Source organism: Periplaneta americana, chromosome 9 (assembly GCF_040183065.1).
Source record: "Periplaneta americana isolate PAMFEO1 chromosome 9, P.americana_PAMFEO1_priV1, whole genome shotgun sequence".
Lineage (NCBI taxonomy): Eukaryota > Metazoa > Arthropoda > Insecta > Blattodea > Blattidae > Periplaneta > Periplaneta americana.
The window spans coordinates 175,661,209-175,687,117 of record NC_091125.1 but is presented as its reverse complement, the minus strand read 5'-3'; the positions used below and the strand labels follow the sequence as shown (position 1 = coordinate 175,687,117).

General features: G+C 40.1%; 1 protein-coding gene across 1 annotated transcript in view; it reads left to right on the top strand.

Moving 5' to 3' along the window:
- cyr (cypher) overlaps window positions 1-24,541 on the top strand; it is a 37,735-nt gene extending 13,194 nt beyond the window's left edge. The window contains exons 2-8 of the mRNA XM_069836429.1: window positions 8,703-8,747; window positions 11,019-11,082; window positions 13,760-14,221; window positions 22,033-22,289; window positions 23,858-23,911; window positions 23,985-24,078; window positions 24,159-24,541. Coding sequence (XP_069692530.1) covers window positions 8,703-8,747; window positions 11,019-11,082; window positions 13,760-14,221; window positions 22,033-22,289; window positions 23,858-23,911; window positions 23,985-24,078; window positions 24,159-24,358 — 1,176 coding nt within the window. The 3' untranslated portion in view covers window positions 24,359-24,541. The remainder of the gene's footprint in view (window positions 1-8,702; window positions 8,748-11,018; window positions 11,083-13,759; window positions 14,222-22,032; window positions 22,290-23,857; window positions 23,912-23,984; window positions 24,079-24,158) is intronic.
- The last annotated feature ends 1,368 nt before the right edge of the window (window positions 24,542-25,909 follow it).

The window sequence follows — 25,909 nt, the reverse complement described above, 5'->3', positions numbered from 1 at the left end:
ATTTTACAGCTGCAACAGCGAAACTATCTGTGCTATCTAATGCATCAATTACCTCCATTATTTTGCCGTAATATTCTGAATAATAATTAACAGCATCCAATCACGTTTTTCGACAGGTCAAGACTGGCTGCGGGGGTAAGGGTATTCCAGAGGCAATTGTTTGGAACAGCAACAATCTCATTGTAGTATGTTTGATTGAATTCTTGTCTGCACTGAACAAATGTTAAGCTTTGACTATTCCGACCACAGTAATGCGAAAACAAGTGCTTACATAGGTATACATTAGCTGTAGCTGCTCTATCTATTTGGACCGGTCACAATTCTTAGCAGGAACTGCTTATACTACGAGACCGGGAGGTCGCCCACCTCCTCTATACTACCGTACATCGGCAACCTGATTGCACACTGCGTGTGGCAATTCAACGAAGTCTACTTATTACTGTTCGATCGCAGTAGTTGAATTTGAACTTAACTGTAAAAGGTTGAGTCTCCGTTGCATCACTAACGTGTTCGTTGCGGCAGTTGGCTCTCTATGGATTTGAAATAGCCATTTTAGAATTGTGTCTTGGTTCATATTTAAAAGAAATGAATTATTTTTAACATGAGAAATATCTCTTCCAATTATTGCGGGGGCGAGGTCCTCCTATTAATTTTATGGGGGGGGGACGCCCTTGGCTCTATAAGTCGAGGGAGAAGATAGTGCCTTGCCCCTCCGACGCCTGTGATTCAGAAATCTTCAGAAATGAAATAAATCGGAAATAAGGTCACATTAGAAATACGGGGTTCGAACTGAAGACCATATGGAAATAACATCCTTCGAAAATACAGTATAGGTGTTCGCAATGCTGGATTCAGAAATAAGACCGGGAATGGTTTTGTCAAGTAATGAAGAAGCCCCTAGACATCGTCTAAACTCTAATGCAGTTTGTGAACTACAATTGGGGCCTGTTGGCTGCTAATTTATATTGAAGTGTGACGACTCGAGAAAGTGGAGATGAGAGAAGCTGTACGTTACGCACTGAACAAATGAGGGAATTCTTGGAAGAGTGAAAGCACCAAGAGCAATCATGAAGAGAGATCGAGACGACAACCCGTTGTTATGTGTGACAATGGTCAACAAAGCGAGCCTTAACGTTATCAATTAAGCCACTGACATTACGTCTTTGGAATGTACAGACAGCCTTTTTGGAGTGTAGGCACAGTCTACTATATACAGTCACGAAGCTTGGGATGCTTTTTGCAATTCTCGCGATAGTTGCTAGCCGCCTGGAGCGCTGTGAGTACTAGGAACAATAGACTGTGCCACAGCCCTCGTGATCTAATACAGGCCGTAAGGCAGACCATGTGACTCGCTTAACCCGATCACGAAGGGCGGCGTTTCAACCATATAAATTAGTTGGAATGCATAAACATTAACATATGTTTCTCTAATACGTAGTGTAATTCCATTAATAAAATTTAAAACACTGATTATGAGACACTTCAGACATAATTCACTTGCGAGTTAAGATGTAATATTATTTATGGTGTGAAAATTACGTTGTTCGTATGTGTAATACCTGCCTTTATTTCGATTAAATATTGCGAAATTCTTGTACATTCATTTATGCACGATTCAATAATTTTCAATTGCACCGCACGGATATTTAGATATGTTGAAATTATAGGTTATGTTTACTGTACCAGTTGCCCCTTTCTGTCTAAATTTAGTGATCTCCAATGCCTTTCCATTCATATGAAAATTATAGGTTATGTTTACTATATTCAACTTATATTCCTAAATTCGCAATCATACATTATAATTAAGCATAATGTCATGTATGATACCCCGGACATTCAATTTGTATGAATTATTGTATTTATCTACTACTTAAGAGACGAAGTAACACAATTGTACGTACATTAATTTCATAGAAGTGGTATGGTACAGTAAATGTTTTGTCTAAAATTAAGGAAGGTAGATGTGCTAAATTGAAATCACAATATAAATTCTTTTTTATTAAACCTCAAAATAGCTTCCATTCTAAACTTGAAATGTTGACGCGAACAGATTATGTTAACATGTAAAATTCTCTTCACATTAAAATAACACAGTTTTGTAATTATTTCTGCAACATGTTATGCAACAAGAAGTAAACGGAACTTATGGACACATTACACTAAATAAAGCTTAGCAATGATACGCAATAAAGTTATAATATATTTCACTGAGCTCCATACACTGAAATAGAAAACCCGAAGAAACATTACGGCCTGGTCTAGATCGAAAAAGCATTGATTGTGCCGTATTTCGCATTTTTGTGAAAAGCTATGTAAACTGTGAAATGTTCGTTATCGGTTGTAATAACTGTAAATGGCTAAAATACAATAATTTGAATAATAATATGGGACAAGGAAACGTTTGTAGTACTATAAATTGTAAGAAAAATAGGTTAGAGTTATCCTTCTTCCGAAAGATCCAGGAAGGTGAGTTTATAGAATATAATATATATTTTATGAAAATAATATATAAACCTTATGTATTTCATATTTCAGTAGTGGAAGGAAGGTGTTAATTTTTTCAAAAGAACACGATATCGAAAGTACAATACATTTAATGGTCTGCTAGGAAAAGGGTCTGTGATGAGGCGATAGTAGCGATCCTGGTGGTGAGCAACTATGTATGGATGCATATTTCAACTGTCTAAGTTTGCATATTTAGTATTAAGCTTCGTGACTGTATATACTAGACTGTGGTGTAGTAGTGTGACAGCTTCACTGGTGTTGAGCGAGGTTTGTTGTCCCGCAACGGTACCAGTTTCTGGGTTTTGATACGAAGAATTCAGTGATAGCCGTTTCAGCTTCCCAAGTTCTGGACATTTCTCCCCCGTAGGAAGTGGGCCATAATCGAAGCAGGTTGTAATGTGAAGGCGCAAGATCGGGTGTGGTAACAGTTCGATTCATTCCAATTCCTACATTTTGTACATGGTTGTTCGAGCTGAATGGGATTCCTCATTGTGCTGTTGCAAGAGAATTCTATTTCGGTTAATGCCGAGTACCTCTCTCTCGAAACTTGATGGAACTCTTTTTGGCCGATCGTGTTTACCGATGTTCCGACTATGACTACAATTTGAAAATCCCAGCTCAGACTGGCACGTGGTTCATAGCGTTGGTGACTGATGTATTACGTATAGTGAGGCAAACTCGGCTAACTTCGCAGTACGTCTAATTTCGCAGTATCTCATTCGTTAATTTGTTGCGGATATGTCCATGTTCGTTTGAGCTTACAAAAAATATGGATAAATGCCAGAACCTGTCGGGGATGTTTCACGCAGGAAGATCCTATTGCAACGCATTCTGGCTAAAGTTATACAGGGTGATTCAGACCACCCGTAACAGTCCTTTATTTCGGAAACTAGTGCATTAAATTAAACCACTTGTGAACTTTCACTTGAGCTTAATTTCATCAATGAGCTCTAACAGGAAGTAGGGTCAGTGGCGTGTCACTTTAAAATTTCAAATGGGAGTCAACCTTCATGCAAGTGAGAATAAACTAGCAGTAGTCCAACAGATCGGCACATAGAACAGTTTAAAGTGAAGAAACGACACTTACAGCCTATTCCATTTACATGCCACAATTAGGCTGAAAATCTGCATAGTTTGGCAACAGAGCTTCGCCGATTCACCTACGATATACATACGAACTTGGTCTGAATAAGAGCATTCCATCCCTTAGTCACTGCAGTAGGGTTGCCTGACTTAATGGCGAGAAATAACGATACATGTTAATTTGCAAGAAAACCTCCCATTTTATTTAAGAGCTGCAAAAGGATAAATTTAATCATTACTTATCAGTAGACCTCGGACTTTTAGGTCCTAAAAATCTTAAATTAGGTACCTAAAATAGGTTCTGTCACAAACCAAAATAGGTTCTAAAATTACAAAAATAGGTGAACAAAAAATGACATTATTTCATTTCCCATTACAAATTAGCCGAAACATTTGACAGTATATTGTACATGTCCATAATTAGAGCCCGAGTAAACAACTAACACCTTTTCTAAGTTTTCCATTGAGAAACTGCATCGCTTCTCAGATAACACCATCTTATATGCCGAAAATGAGCGTTCCACATCAACTGATGACACCAGAGCATATTTAAATGTTGGTATTAGATGCAAGGGGACAGCACATTCATGTTCAAGTGTTTTGCCAGCCAAGATGTCAGCAACTGTGCGGAGAACTGTCAGTCCTGGTTTTTTTTTAAGCACTGATTTGAGTTTTTCAGAAACTTTTTCACCAACATAACCAGGAACCAAGTTGATTTTTTCTGTCATCTCTTCTATCAATCCCAGTTGCGTGTAGATCTGTTTGCCTGAAGACTCTAGAGCATTAATAATGGGGACCAGAAATACATAATGTGATTTGATGAATGCAATATCCCGGGCAATTGTTGGGTCCTGCAGAAGTTTTTTAGCTGAAATAATGCTCACTGCATCCTCCCCCAACGAACTATGCTGCGATTGTTGTCAAGGCACGACTGGCATACAGAATTACACAGCGTTTCCATATTACCAACTGTAGAAATTGGACAATGTACAATTAGGTAAAAATAGTTTCCAACGTGAAATAGGTATTTTTAGGTTGTATAGGACCACCATTTTCGAACATATATTTCCATAATTCGTGTATATATATATATATATATATATATATATATATATATATATATACAACTTTTCTTTTGTATATATCATGAGGAACAAAATAGGCTTTTACCTAAAATCCGAGGTCTACTTATCAGTTTCTCTAATAAGGATAAAAATCAGAATCGCCGAGCAAAACAGTGTTAGCATTTAGGGGAAATTTTTTCTCTCCGAGGAAAGTGTTAATGTGGGACTAATATGGTATTAGAATTGTTTGTCGAGATGTGCAGGGTTATATTACTTCCACTCTGTAGAAGTCAACTTCTGCTGTCAAGCCATTCTATAAAACGAGAGATGAACAAGGCATGTGACCTCATCCTGCCTAAGGTTTTTCCGTGGTTTTTCTAAGGCGCCAAGACAAATGTCGGGATGAGCCCTAAAAGAAATGGGCCACGGACCTGCACTCATCTCCCCATGAATCTCCCTAATTACTCTAAATTAATTAATAATTACATCTCTCCCCTTTCTTCGTAATTGAGCCACCATAAAGCCAAATGGCTGGTCTCTAAATTGAGACGATTCAACAAGGCTCATGACAACACCTCCTACATAATAGCCAAATTGGCTAGTCTCTTATATTGAGACAACTCATCCTGCCTAAGGTATTCCGTGGTTTTCCTAAGGCGTAAGGCAAATGTCGGGATGAGCCCTATAAGAAATGGGTCACGGACCTATATGCCCATCCCCATATATATTCCCCTTTTCTTGTAAACGACGTATGCCCTAGTTCAGAACCTCTAAATTGTCTATTAAATGTACGAGGTCACTCAATTAGTCGCAATTTGAAAGGGCAGGGACCTCTCAAATTGCAGATTTAGAATTCTCGGCGCCTCTTCCGACGGCCTTCACATGCCTTGTCATCGAACAACAGATGACGGCGTCTTGCCATCCTAACGGCAAACAACAGCCAACTCCTCCTCGCACCGTCCCGTGATCACTTGATCAAATCTCCGTCCCCCTCACGTATGTGGTACCTAAGAGGTTACGTCCAATTTCGGCATCCCCTTCAAAATATTTTAGAGCTCCTTCAGTGAAGCAGCGTAACCCGGAGTGAGACTAGTGGCCAACAGGCTTGGAGCTCACATATTTAGTTTTGTACAGCCCCCAACCCCTTGCAAGGACGCGTTTTGCGTACCTTTTAAATTTGTCCTCCCAATTCTCTTTCGATTTTTTCGGCATGTGACCTGTCGACGGATCTGACAGTCGGCAACAGGATTGCCAAAGCTATGCACATGAATGGAGAAGAGCTGCAGGAAGACTTGGCCAAGGGCAACTCGTCGCGCATGTAGAGCACTTTATATCAGAGATACAGTATATGCATCTAGTGGGCGTGAGAAGCGACGACTTTCACATGTTTCTGCGGTTGCCGTGCGATCAAGGCTGTGGCATGCGCCGTAGAAAGTGCGGCCGCCGCCGCTGCTAGTTTAGTTACAGTCTGCCACCCGCGCAGCAGGACTCCTGCATTCAGGGGACGACCACCATGACCGACGTCTGCGTGGCTGTGACGTAGTTTCTCAAGGCAAGTACATTATGAGTTATGATGATGCGAAGTACCGACTTGGAGGTTTTCACGAAAATAGACGTTGTCAGCGTCCTGGTGCCGAAAAAGTTCCGGCATTCCGTCTGTCTCTCCGTGCAAAGATTTCTCTTAAACTGATTTGTTTAATCTTTAGCAGTCACGAACCATTTAAGTGTTTCCGAAATATCGTATATGAGGTCCGTGTTTTAGAAACGAAATTACTATTTCTTCAGATTGCCTGCGACAATTTTCTTCACTATTTGCATAAAATCTTTTGATAAATGAAACGGTAGTCTATATTTCCGAAATAGTATGTGTTCGATAAATTAATGACGATTCCCGGAAAAGTTTTCATAAAAAACTGACGTTTATATAATATGTAAGAACTGAAGTGGCCTACTGTTATGGGGATGTACTCCTAGCAATAATAGTAATATACGTTACAAGAGCGGTATGTTGAAGTTTTCATGTTCGAGGAAAAGTTTGAAAAAGCGAAACGTAGTTGAGCTTTTTTAATTTCCGAGAATTGAAAGAAAACATACCGCTCGTGTATCGTACATTATTTTGTGCGAAGATCGTTTATTACATACCTGAAAGAGGAATTTCTAATTAGTTGCAATGAAATCTCCATCTTGGTTTCTGTTCAATGACGGCAAATTTGCAAAACAAAAATATCTATCTTCAACATTGTTGCTTTAAAATGTTTTGTGTTTACTATACTCCAGTAGGCCGTGATATACGTCTGTTCTATGATGAGTCTGGAATCTTGTTGATTTTTTCACGGCTTCCTTAATGTTACTTGCATCATGAATGCAGTAACTTTAATGGAGTTGTAGAGTTTACTTAATTTTTGTAAATATTTAAAAACAATAATTAACAGTGCAATTTAGGTGAAATAGCAGTGGTAAGTTTCCAATTTATAATTATTACTATATTGAACGTCTCTAAAAATAATATGTTAAAAGCCTAAAGCAGTAAAATCAATATGTCACTTAAGCGGTAAGAAGAGGGAAATTGTTATGTGTGTTAGGTTGGGAATACTGAATGTGGAATTTTAGACTTTCCGCGGATTGGTTTTGTGCGGAAACCAAGCAAATACGCACGATCTCGCACAAAATAATATACTTTGTATTTGTGTAAAATGTTAGTGTTTGAAGTTATCTGCTGTAAGAATCACTAATGCAGCCCTGGCCCTCATGTAAAACAAAATAATGTGGAGTAACGGTTAGCTTGCCTGACTGTGAAATGAGCGGAACCGGTTCAAATTCTGGTTGGGACAAGTTACCTGGTTGGGTTTTTTCCGAGGTTTTCCCTCAACCACTTGAAGCAGAAGTGCTGGGTAACTTTCAGCGTTGGACCTCGGACTCATTTCGCCTTCATTAATCATCTTTAATAGTTACAGGTTGACCAAGAGACGTGGTGGGCGTGGTTCTGGGATTCGCCTACAGGTGGCATCTGTCTTCGGGAGCTGCACTTATTCCAGAGAAGCTGCAGGGGCTTCAATCAGCGGACTGCAGCAGACAAGGGAAGTGTAGCTCCCTCGGATAGATGGCGCCTTGGTGAGTCGTGGAATCGACAACATCGTGGCCCTCTGGTTAAGGATGCAGCAGATTCATGCACGTGAATTGCGATCAGACGCCATCGATCTGAGAGACTGCAGAGGGGCGTTCCTGTTCACGCGGACTCTGTTAGATGCTGTGCTGAACGAGCAAGATGGCACCAAGGAGTAAATCACGTGCTTCATGAGATGAGCGGTTCAAAATCATCCCAATACAACGAGGTTGCACAGGAAGCAGTGCTTACCTAAGGGTCCTCCTTCTCCTTCGAAAAAAAAAAAAAGAAGCAAACTAATATATAACATGTTAGTGCTGACTTCATCTTTTAAATCATTCATACCCACGCCTGTGGAGTAACGGCTAGCGCGTCTGGCCGCAAAACCAGGTGGCCTGGGTTCGATTCCCAGTCGGGGCAAGTTACCTGGTTGAGGTTTTTTCCGGGGTTTTCCCTCAACCTAATATGAGCAAATGCTGGGTAACTTTCAGTGCTGGACCCCAGACTCATTTCACCGTCATTATCACCTTCATATCATTCAGACTCTAAATAACCTGAGATGTTGATACAGCGTCGTAAAATAACCTACTTAAAAAAATCATTTATAATAGGCCTACTCTGCATTACTTTCATGTGGTTATTTCTGTCAGGTTTTGTTGTAACTTTTAAGTGTTTGACTTTCATTTCTGATGCATTAAGGCACAATAGGGTGCATCGTCCATACTCATGACCGTGGAGGTAAGTTGTCTGTTTTTTTTAATTCCCAAGGAAATGGGCGCCCTGTTAGTTTTTGAGACCTCATTGCTTATTTGTATTCACAAATTCACCAGGGCTTTGACTGTGGTGCCCTCCATCGAAACAAGAATCTACTAGTGATTCATCTAGCAGCAAATCATGTGCTTTCAGCTAATAAACAGAACACTAAGGTGCCCTTGTTGTGCTTGCAGATGTCCCTCCGAGGAGATGCAGTCCTGTGGCTGGGGGTGCTGCTGGTGAGTACGAGCTGGTCTCTGTGAACAGGTGGACCCAATACTTTCGTTCTTCGATATTTTAGTACAAATTTTAAACAGGTTTCCGAAACTTCTATAGACTATTGAGGAGAGATATAGATTGGAGTTTTTTTTTTTCTGAGGTAGTATATAAAGAAACAAAACTTTGAAGGTTGTGTATACAGCGTGAACCATAAGTAGTGTTATTAATTTCAGGTGATTATAATTTGAGATATTTCAAACAAAAAGTTTAATACAATTTTGCTCGTTTTTGTTTTCTTTTCGAGATAAAAATTGTCTTATATGAAAAATTTCATAGCTTAGAATAACTCTTCGCGGGTTCTCAGCCAGGTTTGTTGGAGATTTGCTTCCAAGCTTTCGATGGCTAGCTCTGCCATCTTCTTCAGGGAATGAAGTGATGTGCCGGTATATATGCAATAGTAGGGCTTCCCGCTGCGGGCCAACCAGGAGCTAGTTCCTATTCCCGACCGCCAGGCGCATTCTGGTTGGTGGAAGCGGCAGCCATTCAGGAGCTACTAGCTGGTCCCGACTGTCTGCCGTGTGCTGGTGGTCTAAGCGTATTGATGGCAGGTTTCCATGCTGTACTCAGCTGTAGACCCCCGTCTCTGTTGCAATTATTGCCATCTAGCTGGATTTCGATAGCTTCCTTGATAACCAAGTCCCAGTAACCTGATGTCTTATCCAATATGGTGGTGGCGCCGAAATCTATCTTGTGGCCAGTTTCTAGGCTGTGTTGGGCTACTGCAGACTTATCAGGATAATATAGTCTTATGCTGTGTTGATGTTCCTTGCAGCGTTCCATAATAGTGCGTCCCGTCTGCCTGATGTAGCATTTCCCACACTCACAAGGTATTTTGTAGACATACTGTATATACCGGTTAGACTTGGTCCCACATCACTTCATTCTCTGAAGAAGAAGGCAGAGCTAGCAGTCGAAAGCTTGGAAGCAAATCTCCAACTCACCTGGCTGAGAACCCGAGAAGAGTTATTCTACATCAAACGCCGGGAAAGCCTCAAGTCATACATTTCACAGCTTGTTTTGAGAAAGCCATTGATTTAATTCCGAATATGCTCAGTCAACTTAAGAAAGCATTGTATTATGATAATAAATGATTGAAAGATAGTTTTGTCCTTTAAATGTGCGGAAATTTGATCCAAACTAATGTAATTTTTCGTTCTGAAAAAAAATATATTAAAAATGTTACATTTGTTCGGGTCAGATTTGTGCACATTTAAAGGACGAAACTAAATTTATTTCAATAATGATACACTGCTCTCTTAAATTGATTGAGCACATTGGGAATTAAATCAATGGCTTTTCCAAAACATGCTATGAAATATTTCATATAAAACAATTTTTATCTTAGAAAGTAAGCAAAAACGAGAAAAATTATATTCAATTTTTTTTTAAAATATCTCAAAGAATAACCCTATGACATTACTTACGGTTCACCTGTATAATTATATGTCTTCAGGTGAACACGAATATGAGGATGGTACACAGCCTTACTGAGTGGGGTGTATCTTACATCTATGTCTTTTTCTGTCCATCTTAAAAACGTCGTGACTTTTTTGTCTACTTCACCAGCAGTGGAAAGGTCCAAACTTCTCTTCCTTGACTATGTTGTATATACAAAGCATGTAATATGCCGCTCAAGTATTTAAGATACTGTTATTGATATATGTTTACTTATTTAATGACACTGTTTTTGTTCTGTAAGCATAATATTAGAAATTCAGTTTTTAATCACTTTTAACCGAAAAGACTTGCACTGGATTCGAAAGAATGAGCAGAAGTGGAATAAAAACGACTTATTTGTTTTGGCTTCTCAATTTCAGTGACTGTAATGGGGAATTTTGAGATTTCACTTGCTCTTGAGAATCTCGGAAAGTTTGCGGAATGGGTGGCTTGGGTTTTTCAAATGTTTTCTGGAAAACATCTCTATTGTCCTTAGCCTAGTTCAGTGGTAGTTATAGGAATATTAATGAAGGGGCTAAATATGAAAAAATTGACAATTTTACGAAAGTATTATGAGATATGAAACAAATTTTGTCGGTAATTTCATTCTACACATCGTTATTCGTGAAAATCTTTGTTCCCTTACTACTACCAGGAATGGTTTAGAATATGACGTTTCATATTTTGCCTGTGTCTAGTCATCATTGTTGCAGTGCCTTTAATTCTCTGATATGTCTGCCATTGGTGTTATCCTGTGCTGTTGTCACCTGATATTGACCTGCTGTGTGTTGCAGAGCTGTGGAGTGTGTGTTCAACCTCAACAGATGCTGGCACCGCGCAGGCCTAATATGGTGACAGGTGAGTGAAGGGAATAAAGTGTTATTGAAAAAAATATAAAACAGTTCAAATTACAATTTTAATTTGAACCCAAAATTTTAAACAGTAGGTTATTTTCATAACTTCACTTAAAGATATGCCAGTCAGGTCAATTTGTTGTTCCTCTGTACAGAGTGAATTTTCTTAAAATGCTAACACTTCTACTAAGACAATTTACAAGTTCTGGGCAGTTCAACTCAAAATTGTATAAGATATTTGAAAATCTTTGCATGCAGTTGGTAGACACAATTTGTTCATGATTGATAGTACCTTTTGTTGGTGCACTAGAACTACAGAGCATTTGTAGCTTGGCCGATCTGTTCCGCGGCGGCTTTGGACTGGGTGAAGATTGGCGCCCCTGCTGCCAGAGTTACATGTAAACGACCGGCAAGTCATGGGTACAGGACACTAACTACTCTACAAACATTAGGCTTACTTGCATCACAACATATGTTGAAAGTGATGATCTTCAACTCGAACACATTCCCTATATATCCGAAAACAATTCTGGTTCACTCACAAAAGTTCATGTTGACTGATTGCCTGTATTTCTCTCGTGATGTTGACTTTCAATTCTTGTAACGTGTGCGGATTTGATGCATACACTTTATTCTTTAACGTTCCCCATAAATAAAAATCGCATGGAGATAGCTCAGGGGAACGAAGTGGCCACAATCCTCGACTAATTATTCTGTCACCAAACACACTTTGCAATTCATGCATAGAATTCGCAGCGGTGTGTGCTGTAGTGAATCCTGCCACTCAATCGTTCATTTCTTGTTAGTTGCGGAAAAAAATGATTTAAAATTGAAGTTACATAAACTTGTGAATCAACTATTGTGTCAAAAAATATGGGACCGATAATTCTACTCGCACTCACTGCACACCAAACCCAACCTTTGCAGCATGGTGAGGAACTTCATGAATAATATGGGGATTTTCGGTACCCCAGTATCTATTGTTCTGAGTAGAAACGTGACTGTGAAGATGAAATCATGCTTCATCAGCGAAGAATGTTAAAAGTGGGTCCACGTCGCCATTATGAACGGACTGCACAAACCAATTGCAATAATTAACCCTACTTACAGGATCTCGTGGTTGTAAAGCATGAACTACAGTTACCCTGTATGGCTTAAGTTTCAGAAGTTTCGTTGCCACAAAAGCTGACGTCTTGGAAATGTTAACCTCTTGTGCTAAACGTCGCAGTGATTTTGCGGGGTGAGTGCTCTAACCAGGCCCCTACTTCATGGAGCTTCTCTTCTGTCGGTACACGGCGTTGTTGAACACGTTTCTTGTTCAAAAAAGATCCTGTAGTCTGACTTTATTGACAAGGTCATGAATAGTTGACCTGCTAGGAATTCGAACACCTGCAAACTGATGTTCAAATTCTCTTCGACACCTTCTTGCAGAAGAGTATTTCACATATGGATCATAGAGAAAAATACGTTGTTCTAAAGTGTACTCAACTTTTATTAATAGACACTTTATCACTACGAGACAACACAATTTTACTCACAACACGGGCACAGACGTCTTTCCCTCACGACAGATCCAACTCGACTGACTGGCGCGTCAGCAGTAGTTACAGCGCTACTCTGGCGGCAGGCGCGCCAATCTTCACCCAGTCCAGGGCCGGACCGGAATAAGACTAGAACCTTAGGTCAAGTCACGAGTCCACAGCCCACAGCCCATATTTACTTGAATTGTACAACCGTAAGCGCTGCAATAAGGCATTTTAATTATAAAATCTTATTAAATTAACATAGAATACGGCGAGAACAAGCATCCGCACAGCGCCACACAACAATGCTGACTGCATGATACAGCTTCTGACTGGGAGAGGGAATAGCATGCGGGAGCAAAATGACATCACACCTTCAGCTAAATCTTTGTGTAACTTCTCAACGTGACATACTTACTTACTGGCTTTTAAGGAACCCGGAGGTTCATTGCCGCCCTCACATAAGCCCGCCATTGGTTCCTATCCTAAGCAAGATTAATCCAGTCTCTACCATCATATCCCACCTCCCTCAAATCCATTTTAATATTATCTTCCCATCTACGTCTCGGCCTCCCCAAAGGTCTTTTCCCGCCGGCCTCCCAACTAACACTCTATATGCATTTCTGGATTCGCCCATACGTGCTACATGCCCTGTCCATCTCAAACGTCTGGATTTAATGTTCCTAATTATGTCAGGTGAAGAATCTTATTGTTAAGTTTCGTAACAAGCTGTTTTTTACAGTGATGGGTTGTTAGCCCTTCGCCCAACCCCCAAGCTGGAGGACCACCCCTCATTGGCTGTCCACGACTGCTTATTCAATATAATCGCAGCTACCCTTCATATCTGGAGGCCGTCTCCTCTATCCGCATAAAAACAATTATATTCATAGTCTTGTATCGTCCTTGACTTCAAAATAGAAGTAACTTGATTTTTGTGTTGTGATCCCCTTTAACACAAACATCAGAAGATAAATATCCGTCATGAATGATCATTATCTGCAACTGAAAGTTTGATAGGATCATTGTATGACTGCTGTAGAAATACGAAATTGTCTTGAAAAAGTGTTGGAGGGTTTTCAGTGAGAGTGATAAGAAGAGACAGACCTTATGTGAGCTAAACAGACGGAACATATGACTCAGCCATATTTCTGTGTGCAGGAGTGAACGTGACGTGCAGCTCAGGCACGCTGACCGTGCAGACTCAGCTGGAACGTCCGTTCCATGGGCTGCTGTACGCACGTGGCTTCCCCCTGGAATGCAAGGCGCAGGGCACTGGAGACTCGCTGGTGACGCTGCATCTGCCGGCCACCCAGTGTGGGGTGCGGGTGGTGTCGGGTGAGGCTGGACTGCTGTACGCCGTCGTGGTGGAGGTGCAGATGGACCGGCACCTGCAGCAGGTGGCAGACCAGCAGCGTGCCGTCACGTGTCGCCTGCCGGCAGAGGATACGACGCCTGCCCGCCCATCTGCCAGGATGGCACGCAAGAAGGCGGACATGCCCAGTGCAGACTACCAGCAGCAGAGTACAGCACAAGCGTGGCTGGAGATCAGGGGGCAGGACAGCACGAGCCAGGTGTCTGTAGGGGAGGAGACCACTCTCCTGGTGAAGGCACTGCTGCCAGGTGAGCATGTAACAAGGCTACCGGGCCAGTCTGGAGCACCTTCTTTACGTGCTGCTGTGTGTTGGAGAATTATTTTCTTCTTATTAAAAACTCCGCAGAATTGCTGAAGTGTTTGCAGCAAACGCATTTGGAACAGCTTGTTCCAGGTCTTCATTTGGCCTTCAAACATTTTGTGTGATGTATTCCCAAGGCTTGATTTGCAGTGTAGCAGGTTGAGAGCAGAATTTTCCTATCAAGTCCCATTATGTAGCTTTCTCTTGAGAACCATAACTACTGAATATAAGGCCCAATCTGAGGATTACTAATTGTGGAGCTATGTGAAGGAAAGAGAGTTTCGTTTCGTCACTTGAAATGCATCATATTACACGTAACAGACATGAGTTTAGTGGATTCTGAATTAAAAACCCCATTTCTTTATGTAATATGTCAGTTCATAATCTTTAAGGGCCATATTCATAGACATTCTTAGCGCGGGCTTCTGGTGGATGATCAGAGAACTAACGTTTTTCGTATTCATAAACCAGTGCTAGCAATGTGATATAATATGAATCCTGTACAATAATCACTCGATAGCCGGGGCTAGTTTAGCACGTTCGTAGCACGGGCTAGCGAAATGTCTATGCATAGCACCCGTGTGTATGGAAAATAACAAAGATTACTTTTTACTTTTGAAAAACCCCAATTTTACCTTCAATTCTGCTCCAGATTGTGTCACTTGATCATGCCTTGCATAATTGTAACATAAAATATGTGCTGAACGAAATGTAATCATTCCACATTTAAGAATTAAAATAAGTTGTTCGTAAATACTACAAACTTTATAGTCACAATCTAATTGATTCTCTCTGGGCATGCCTACTATGATTGAAAGTAATGTCTAGTGTTTATCTCAGGAAAGAGTTAAGAGGAAGTAACTTGCATATTTTGAAATAGAGCTTAAAAAGACGTTCTTGGAGATATCTAGCTAAAGACGTACTATAACCGCAAGGGTTCTCATAACCTCATTTCACAATACTCAGGTTTTGTTTTTTCGTCTGACATTTGAACGAAGGAGTAATTCGCTATTGAAATGTACATTTTTGTACGAGTCTTACCACAATTAATAATTTAGCCTCAGATTTGTACATGTTGCACTGCTGTCTCCTGTGATGCTCAACATGCAGCAACTTCAGCCTCAGTTTTTGTTGGGGTTTTCCTCACCAAGGCCTGTCTTTGAGGGACTGGTTTTGTTTCCATCTTAAATCTTATGGTGCAACCATTTGTCTGTTTCCCAGCGTGAGGTCCTCCATCAGGCCTTCATTCAGAGTGGCATTGTTAAGATCTTGTAACTTATGTTTGAATATATCCATGTACAGGCGTGATTATCTATTAAGAAGATAATGAGCAAGGAATCTATAATACTTCCAAGATTGTCTCTGTCTTCGTCTTCAGGTGAAAAGGGGAAGGAAAGGAAATCCTGCTCATTGGGGTTATTCCAAACAACTATTCTGCTGAATAATTTCGAGGGAAAAATTGTTCTGGGGCCGGTCATCGAACCCGGGACTTTTGGTTTAACGTACCTTTGGTTTAACGCTCTACCAACTGAGCTACCCGGGAACTCTACCCAACACCGATGCAATTTTTCCCTCTATATCCACAGACCTCAAAGTGGGCTGACAACTGTCAAGCAACCAACTTCGAGTGCACACTAACTCCGTGTGACTTAAATTGTGGTTTTCTGTTAACGAACAGTGACGTGTATTATGCAAATCAAGAAATCAAGATTTCAGGTATAACTCTCTGTAAAGTTGATTTGAATAATTTCGAGGGAAAAATTGTTCTGGGACCGGTCATCGAACCCGGGACCTTTGGCTTAACGTACCTTTGGTTTAACGCTCTACCAACTGAGCTACCCGGGAACTCTACCCAACACCGATGCAATTTTTCCCTCTATATCCACAGACCTCAAAGTGGGCTGACAACTGTCAAGCAACCAACTTCGAGTGCACACTAACTCCGTGTGACTTAAATTGTGGTTTTCTGTTAACGAACAGTGACGTGTATTATGCAAATCAAGATTTCAGGTATAACTCCCTGTAAAGTTGGTTTGAATAATTTCGAGGGAAAAATTGTTCTGGGGCCGGGTATCGAACCCGGGACCTTTGGTTTAACGTACCAACGCTCTACCAACTGAGCTACCTGGGAACTCTACCCGACACTGATCTAATTTTTCCCTCTATATCCACAGACCTCAAAGTGGGCTGACAACCATCAAGCAACCAACTTCGAGTGCACACTAACTCCGTGTGACTTAAATTGTGGTTTTCTGTTAACAAACAGTGACGTGTATTATGCAAATCAAGATTTCAGGTATAACTCCCTGTAAAGTTGATTTGAATAATTTCGAGGGAAAAATTGTTCTGGGGCCGGGCATCGAACCCGGGACCTTTGGTTTAGCGTACCAACGCTCTACCAACTGAGCTACCCGGGAACTCTACCCGACACCGATCCTATTCTGCTTACTGACAATAGAGTGCACGGTATAGGGGTAAAAGGATGTCTCTTTCTGTGAACCGACAGTATCATCGTGCTGAAGGGGGCTCATTGTATCTGTTCTGAACTCTTTGTTAAAATTGCTCGGGAGGGAAAAAATCAATAGAATAGACGCACTTTTCTAATTTAACCATTTTCCGCTAAAGCGATTGATTGAAAATATAGGAATTTAGAGGTTTTGCACTGCTTGTTGGAGACTTCCACTGATCATTTATGATTTCCGAGATTTCGTGGAGGGTAATTTAATACAAAAGAACAATGCTTCTTTACCATTAACTATGACCAAAGCCAAAAAAAATCGCGAATTCTATCACCATTAACAGCATAGAAGGTGAAAGAGGTTTTAGTGTAATCTGTGAAAGAAGTAAGCTTACAGTCTCCCACTTGTCCAGTCTAATGATTGTTAAAATTGTCAGCAACCTATGAAAGAATGGGATGTGGTCCCATCAGTGAACGAAATGGCAGTTTGTTTAGAACCTAATTTAAAGTTAAGTTATTATTATAATTATTATTACTATGTTATTATTGTGTAACCACTGTTTCCTTCTTCCTCTACTCCGTTTCTATCCACTGGCGGCCTCACTGTCTCTTTTTTTTTTTGCGAGCTCTTTGTTAAATTATTGCAGCACACTCCTGCCACTCTGTTCTGTTAACCTTTGCATTTATGTAGATCAGTGGTCATCGAGTGATTGGCACAGTAGTTCTCCTAGTATTTGCGCATATTCTTGTAAGTCTGCTGTCATTACAGAAGTGTGAACTGCCCTTAGTTTTGAGAAGTGTCTAAGGTTCTTGTCCTTTAACTGACGTTCCCAAAGTGATAATGTAAGTTTAAAGGCCTTGATTCTGTCATATATTTGGGTGACTATTTGACCTTTACCTTGAAGAGAGAGGTTCAAAACATTCAAATGCTCTGTTAAATCTGTTAGAAATGCTAAGTCACAAGTCCATTTAACATTATTCTGAGTTTCGGAATAGGTTTATTCAGTTGTTCCATGAATGAAGCTATCTCTTCTCGTAGTTAAAAAAAAAAACGATCCAGCCATGTTCCGCGACACCCGACGTGTTTGCAGTTGTGAAACCGTCGAGCTGCCACCGTCACTCAGAAGAGCTCGACGCGTACTGCTGTGCTGCTCGCACTTGCCCCGGAACCTTGCCCGCGCAGCGATACACCGCAGTTGTTGTTTATTGACATTTCTGGCTTTAAGCCAGAGGCCGATTTAGGGTCTTATACGTGCAGGACGCCCTCTGCAGCCATTGTACATAAATAACAATATAAATACATTTACATATATGAAACTATTTCTGGCATAAGTGCCAGTAGGTGTGTGAGTGCAGTGACTGATTCCTTTTATTTTGTGTAGGCCTAATTTGTTAATTTGCTATATTTGTAGGGGACTAGTTAGTATTAATACAATATACATATGGTACATATCAGGAATGGTGAATGGGAGAAGAGTTCGGGGTAAAAAATATCACCTGATAGACAACGTTAATGTATTATTATGGGGAGATTAAGAGGAAAGAAAGAATTTGGGAAGAATGAAAAATGCTGGGTTTGCAGTTAAAGACCTGCTCTTGGGCAGAGCACTGTGCATGCATGCATACATACATATATATGTACGTACATACATATTTTTTGTTGAGATTTTAAAGTTTCCCCTTCCTGTGGCAGAAGCTTCTGAATGGTTGACGACCACCGATGTAGATCAGTCAACATCACAAATGCCGTGACATTTATTATTTCATATTGGCTAAGCTTAATAATGTAATGGCTGCCTCTAGCAATGAGAGGAACTGCTTTTAGTATTTGTCTGTTCTGTACACAAGTTGAAGTGAGATATTGATACTTGTTATGTATACGTCAAAATTTCTACTGTTCCAGAATGTCACTTGTTGTATGGACATTACAAGTTTGATGTCCTGCAGAAGATTCTTGAGGAGGTTTGTCTTTCTGGTTGAAAGCAACTCTAAAACGAATTAACAAAAGAACACCCGCAGTAACTGAAGTTGATGAATGAACCAACATTTTCAAACATATAAATTATAAAAATAGTAACACACTTTCTGACTCTGAATTCCCCAAATGTACTCTATTCTGTATCCTCCCATTGCTAAAGGCAGCCATACATTATTAAGCTTAGCTAATACAAATAATAAATTTCACGGCATTTGTTATGTTGGTTGATCAACCAGAGGATCTACATAAATGCAACCGATTGCAAAGGTTGTTAACACTTGTTTAATTTTCGTACCGGTAAGTGGTAACATTGGTGCAAAGATACCAACTCAGACCATGGCTAGAACAATACGAAATTTATACACAAACATGGCTTGAAACTGTACAACAAATTGATTTCTCAGTGTCCTGTTTTAGCTAACATAAATACTATTAAATTTAAAGTGAAAATTAAAGAAATTATTAGCGTTAGATAATTAAATGCTAAATATTAGTCTTACATACTTGTGAATAGTAGTTATAAACGTTTTCAGTTGTGTTTGTTTTTTATCATATAGACTGTAATCTGTGCTATTTTATTGCTTATATTGTTTATTTTGTCTTCTTCTTTCTGCTTATCTACAGTGCAGTTTTGAGCTCCAGACCATGAGTGTTTGTTCGTACGGTTGTAAATTCTTTAATTTATATTTCTCTTGTGTTTAAATACTTGACATGTTCATTCTTGTTTTATGTATACAGTAGTTTTTTAAAGGAGCAGTCCGCGATAAAATTAAGTTCGCTTTAATCAAACACGTTTTTCAATTGAAATAGAATGTAATTTACCAAATGTAAATGCGAGGCATGGTTCTTGAGTTATTGGCTTAGGCTTTGGCTTAGGTTATAATAAGAGAAAGGTGCGCTCGAAGGAGCATTAAAGTTTGGCACACTGCACTGTTTATATTTTGTCTTTGATGAGGTCAGTTAGCGATCCTATTCTATTGCTACACTCTGAGAAGTGATAAGAGTTCACACTTTTTTTCACAGAATTTACATACGCATTTCTCATCAGGTTGGTGGAATCTTGAGTTTTGACACATTTTGTGGTGGTATCCGTGTATTGCGAGTCCAACGATGGCATATCTTTGCGGTTGGTTCAGTTTGGTCCAATCCCTGTATATCATGGCATCTGTGAAGAAGAAATTACTATCAACTCCTCTCTGCTTTGTCGTCCTTCGTGCGATAACTTCGTTGTAGGATTCGTTGAATGGTAAGGCCATTTTCACCCTTAGATCCTCTATAAAGAAGGTTTCTCTAGCAAGTAAGTACACATATCTGTTTGGTGCGAATTTTCCTGCTCCAAGTGTTCTCTTCAGAAATCTGGCCTTGACTTTTTCGATTCTTTCCATATCGCTGATTGATAACTTGTCCCAAATCATTTCTAGTCCATATGTAACTATGTAACTACAGGTTGACTTACGTTATAATGGATCGAAATATAAAATCTTTTCAGTTTGAACCGTTACCAGACTCAAGTCGTTCTAATCACTATGAGCGCGAAATTCAAAATAGCCAGGTTTTTGAAACGATAGGGAGGCTGGAAATAAATATTGGTGTAAGTGTACGAAATGTGAAATAATGAAAACAGACATGGTGGGTTTGTGTTGCTGTGAAATTGATGACGTTGTTCATCTGAAAAAATAAAATATTGTCTGTGTTACGCATAATCCTTATTTTCAAACACTTATTTTAGACACAGAGGCATTAAATTTGGCTAGACACACTCTTAGTCTAAAAACTCTAAACAAGCAGAAAAAAAAAACTTACAAAAGACAATACAACGAACAAAACGTGGCGATATGTTGCTTGTAAGCAGTTTGTTGCTTGGATAAATTCGTGGACAGCAATTGGAAGAAGCAATAGAGTGGTTATACCTAAATGTGTGATGAATAAAATTAGAACTATATTTCCGGAACAGAATGGATTGTACGGGATTTAAATGGTTATTATTATTATTATTATTATTATTATTATTATTATTATTATTATTATTATTATTATTACAGTATATGCATATGATAGGTCCTAAGTGTGTTAATAATTGACGGTAACATATAACTCGTTCTACACCAGTGTTGCCATATTTAGCGATAAGTCGCTAAATCTAGGGAATTTTGATTCAGTGTCTGTGACAAATTTTGTAAAATACGATTAGCGAGTTTTCTGCCGATTTTTATATTCTTACACTTTTTCCTTTCTTTTAAGTTAAAACATTCAATTGAAGTCATGCACTTCTTAGTTTCAGAAGAGGCACGGGTGCATGACTGAGTCGTCTAATGATTCATACGTGAAAGCCCTGATCTCAAATATTTGTGATCAGTGATCAGGGGTGAAAGATGCTGATTCAATGATTCTCATGGGTTAGGTCTCTCTCTCAATGCTACTGCTCCAACACCGATAAACGATGGCAACTTTGATTGGCACGTGACGAGTCGCGAGCTCCAGCTAATTTTTGTTTCTTCCCTGCAATGTGGAGATTTTCCACTCTGAACTGACCCGAGGCAGTTGAGTTTTGGAATTTTGTGCCGACAGTTCGTGTGAAGCAAATGAGACTGTAGTTTTTGCTGGTTTTAATATATTTTAATATATAAGATTTAGAGTGTTACATTTCACCAAAAGAAAAAATTGTGGTCAAACGCTTGGGTGAAAATTTCCACACTTACAGTTTGCCAGAAAGTATAGTGTTAGTGACTGGATCAAGTGCAGTGTATTCACACTCAGCTGTTCCCACACCTTCCACCCCAACATCACAGCCATTAACAACACAACCAGACTCCGCAGAAGAGGGTGACGACGAGGAAATGATATTTTTCTCTGCATATGTATGTTTTTCTTATTTTTATTTAGTGATATTTATTATTAATTTTTAGCGACATTTCTGGGGATTTTTTAACAGACTTTGGAGAGATTTAGCTACTTTTTGTTGAAAAGTTAGTGAATTTGTAGGGCGATATGTTGGCAACAGTGTTCTACACAGTATGTAGAACGGAACTAAAATGCAGTCTTATGAAGCAATCAGTGGTTATGACATCAGAGCTTGCAGTAAGACCTTTAATATTTCACAAACTAAAAGGCGTAGATAGATGCAACAAACGCTGTTAATCCAAGGATTACTTAGGTAAACGTCCTATAATATAATCGAAATTTAGAATTCTATCACGGACTGCTCATTTAATGTATCTTTGTTTCTATTACGTTCAATATGTATTTTTGTGGTTTTCTGATTGTAATAAAAAATGTAAAAAGTGATTAATTTGTTTGAAGAATGACTGACTGTCCATTGCAGCGGGGTTGGGCACACGTGTGACAGACTGTGTGGCACATGACGGGGCAGGAGAGTCCTCACAGCGGTTGCTGGACGAGTGGGGCTGCCCCATTGACGAACTGATTCTGCCTGCACTGAATCCCATTCCGTGGGATGGCGCCAGGTCCAAACTCAAGCTTCAAGTGGCTGGGGCTACGTTTGCAGCCTTCAAGTTCCCTGACCGCAGCAGCCTGCACATCCACTGCTCGCTGCAGTTGTGCCATGGCAGCTGCCTCAAGGTGAGCCACCAGGCTGTAGTGTGCCTCAAACAGATCAGAACATTTTATACTGGCTCGCCAAACAGGCAAAAATGTCACTAGTCAGTACGGTCGAACTATGAAGTGCAATTAAAAAATCTGAATTGTTTCTTTCATCAAGTAGAAATGAGTGTTTTTTTCAGGTACTGATAATAAGATTTGTCTGTCTCAAGCATGCAGATTTGTAAATATGTTGTTGTTTTCTAATGCCAGGCATTTGACGATAAAGTCATATGACCTCTTGCACTCCAATATTTTTCAAAGATATTGTCATAGTTAGCCACTGATGCACAGATTTTGAGGTGTTCTGAATCCATTTCTTGGTTTGAGTTGCACAATGGACAGTTAGGGGACTGATATATTCCAATTCTATGCAGATGCTTGCCCAAACAGTCATGGCCTGTTGCCAATCTAAATGCAGCTACAGACGATTTCTGTGGTAAATTGGGAATCAACTGTGGATTATGATGCAGAGAGTTCCATTTTTTTCCTTGAGATTGTGTTATCAAATTTTGTTTGTTGAAGTCTAAGTATGTAGATTTAATAAATCTTTTCACATAGTAGTACGTAGATTTAGTAACAGGTCTGTAAGTAGCAGTGCTGCCCTTCTTTGCTAAAGCATCCGCATTCTCGTTTCCCAGGATTCCACAATGGGATGGTATCCATTGCAATACAATTCTTTTATTGAGAGATTTGTAAATATAAAGATAGAGATAAGTTCATTGCTAGCAAAAAACACTTATATACAGATACAGTAGAATTCCTTGTATTCTGCAGCTATGGGACAAGGCCAGTCCTGATAACTGAATTTGCCAGTGAATTGGAAAAGAGTTTTGTAAGTTATTTAAAAACATAATTGGTACACTTGTGCAGAGATATTGCCATCGTGCAACTGCTGTTCCCAAGAAAACCTACATCGCTAACTGGTTATGTCTGAAGGGGCTGAGGACGTGAATTAGCTGTTCTGCCATTTGTCGAACAGGCAATAGAATACGTACGATTCATGTAATAGCTATTTGTGCACCCAAAAGTGGCACACATCAGTACTTTGTGATAACATGACACTCAGTGTCTACTGCATGTAACAGAAGTCTGTGGAGTGAACACAGTTTCTTGCCCACTTTAAAAATGGCGGCTTCCAACCTCACTTTCGGCAATCTACATGGCTGTTTCTTTGTTTCGCTTGTACGAACATCGATAATACTGCAAGCAGTGCAAGTACCTCATTAAAAAATGTCGGTCACTACTTGAATTTATAACTTATTTATACTGACTCTTCTTCTTATTTTCATTTTTACTTTCCTTATTCAAAATTGCCATTGTTTTGGAATTGCCGGTTGTCTGGGTGTTGGATACAAGGGATTCCACTATATAAACAAGAATCCATGTTCTAGTGCATCTCTGAAATTGTAAAACTCGTGTTCGGAAAAAGAGACTTGCCTGTTTTATGTTACACAAGGTTACCTCAAGCCTGCAGATCTGTGAAGAGGCTTGCGTATCTCATGTGAATAGTGCCCCCATGGGTCTCTAGTTGGATCTTTGTGTTGCAGGTGGATTGCAGCTTGGATGGGAAGAGCAGTGCCAGGAACAGCCGCAAGCTGAAGGTGAGGAGCATGTTCCGGTGTGAGGCTTGAGTCGAGTGTACAGATGTCCCTGTTACCTTGCCTTTTGTTGCAGGGGGAGGTGCTGGACCATCTGGAGGTGTTCAACAGCATTGAGGTGGTTGCACCTGGCATTGAGATCGACGACATGGAAGATGTGCTGAGTTCTGGCAAGTACACTTGACCTGCTTTGAATCTGTGAGCAGGAAACGGTGAGAAACTGCGGTGCTAACGAAAGGCTGGGTTGCAGATGCTGTGGCACCTTCTTCACATCCCGACCACGCCCTTTGCCTATCGCCGCCAAAGATGGCCCTGGCCTTCGCGCTGCTGGGGCTCGTCTTCCTGGCCGCCGCTGCAGTGGGGCTGCTCACACTGCTGCGAGGACATCGGCGACGTGACGAGGAGACCCTGATCGTGCAGGACAGCCCCTTTCTTGGACGTTGGCGCTGACACTGTTGCCCGATGGGACGGGGGAGCAGCGTGTCGGCAGACCTCGCAGCGTGCCAGTGCTGCCAACACTGTGGTCGCCACTACAGCTGCAATCAGTTGGCGCTGTGGTTGCAGACCTGGCTCCTTGGTGGAGGGGGTGAAGGTGACTTGTATCGGTTTTGTACGAATAAAGAATCTGCCTCATGTGGTCTCGTTACTGATACCTTCCTGCTCTGTCCTCGGTTGTGTGGGAAGAGATGTGCCGTCAGATTAGGCATAACATTTGTAAATTGTAAATTATGTTTTATTTAATGATGCTCGCAACTGCCGAGGTTATATCAGCGTCGCCGTTGTGTTGCAGGAGTTCTTTTACATGCCAATAAATCTACTGACATAGCCTGTCGCATTTAACCACACTTAAATGCCATCAACCTGGGCCAGTAATGAACCAATGAACCCGCAACCTTGAGCACAGGCACTTTTTTGTTTCACAGTGTTCTTTGTAATAATTTAAAGCAATTTATTTTGTAAATGTAGTGTTAGAGTTTGCATATGGTTTCACCATAACTGAAAAGAGCTTGAAAATTGTATATCTATCTAAATTTCGATCTGAGGGTCAGATGTCCGCCTTTGATGTTAAGCTACTCATATATTATACTGGAAATGTAACTGAGAGTTGTGGTTGACTAACAAAACAATACCCGATTTCCACAATGTGTTCAAGAAGAAACTTCAGAAAAGATTTACCAACAAGTGTTTCAAAACAAATTTTACTGTTTAAAAAAAAAAAAAATGCCGCCCCCCCCCCGGAAATTGCCGCCCTAAGCAACTGCCTAGATTCATCATCATCATTATCATCATCATCATCATCATCATCATCATCATCATCATCATCATCATCGGCCTGACAACCCATTGAGGGTCCTAGCCTTCCTCAGAAGTTTATTCCAGTCTTCTCTGCCTCTAGCCTTAACTGTCCACATTCGTGTTCCAATAATTTTTGCATCCTCCCAGCTACCCCTAGGTCTACCCCGGGATCTAATACTCATGTCCTTATAGGGATATCTTATGCAAAGTTTTACCGTCAGATGGCAGGAGCGTTCCATGTGGCGCAACATGTTGCAGGGCTATATTTTGTCATATGCTACAGTTGATTATGTTTTCCCGCTTGTTGGTTTTCTGTGCATGTCAAAATTATATTTACAGTTATTTTGTATAACCTGGTATAATTTAATATAATTCAATATTTTCTTACCTCATAATTTAATTTAATTTACAATAAATAATAACGTAAATCCATATAATATTGAGCGATTCCCCGAGATGGGTGGGGAAATCTGCAGTACGCAGAATATAAATACGAGTAAATTGAATGTTCATGAACCTAAACGAGAACTTTGAGAACAATATGCACGAATAAAAAAATAGGAAATATGTCGAAAGTGAATATTGCCCTCTTTAATAATTAGTATTTAAGAACCGTATGTTAAAAACAGGATATGCAGCCACCAATGTGTTTTTTTTTATAGGGAAGAGACTATCGAGATTGATCAGAAAGATCAAATGCAATTT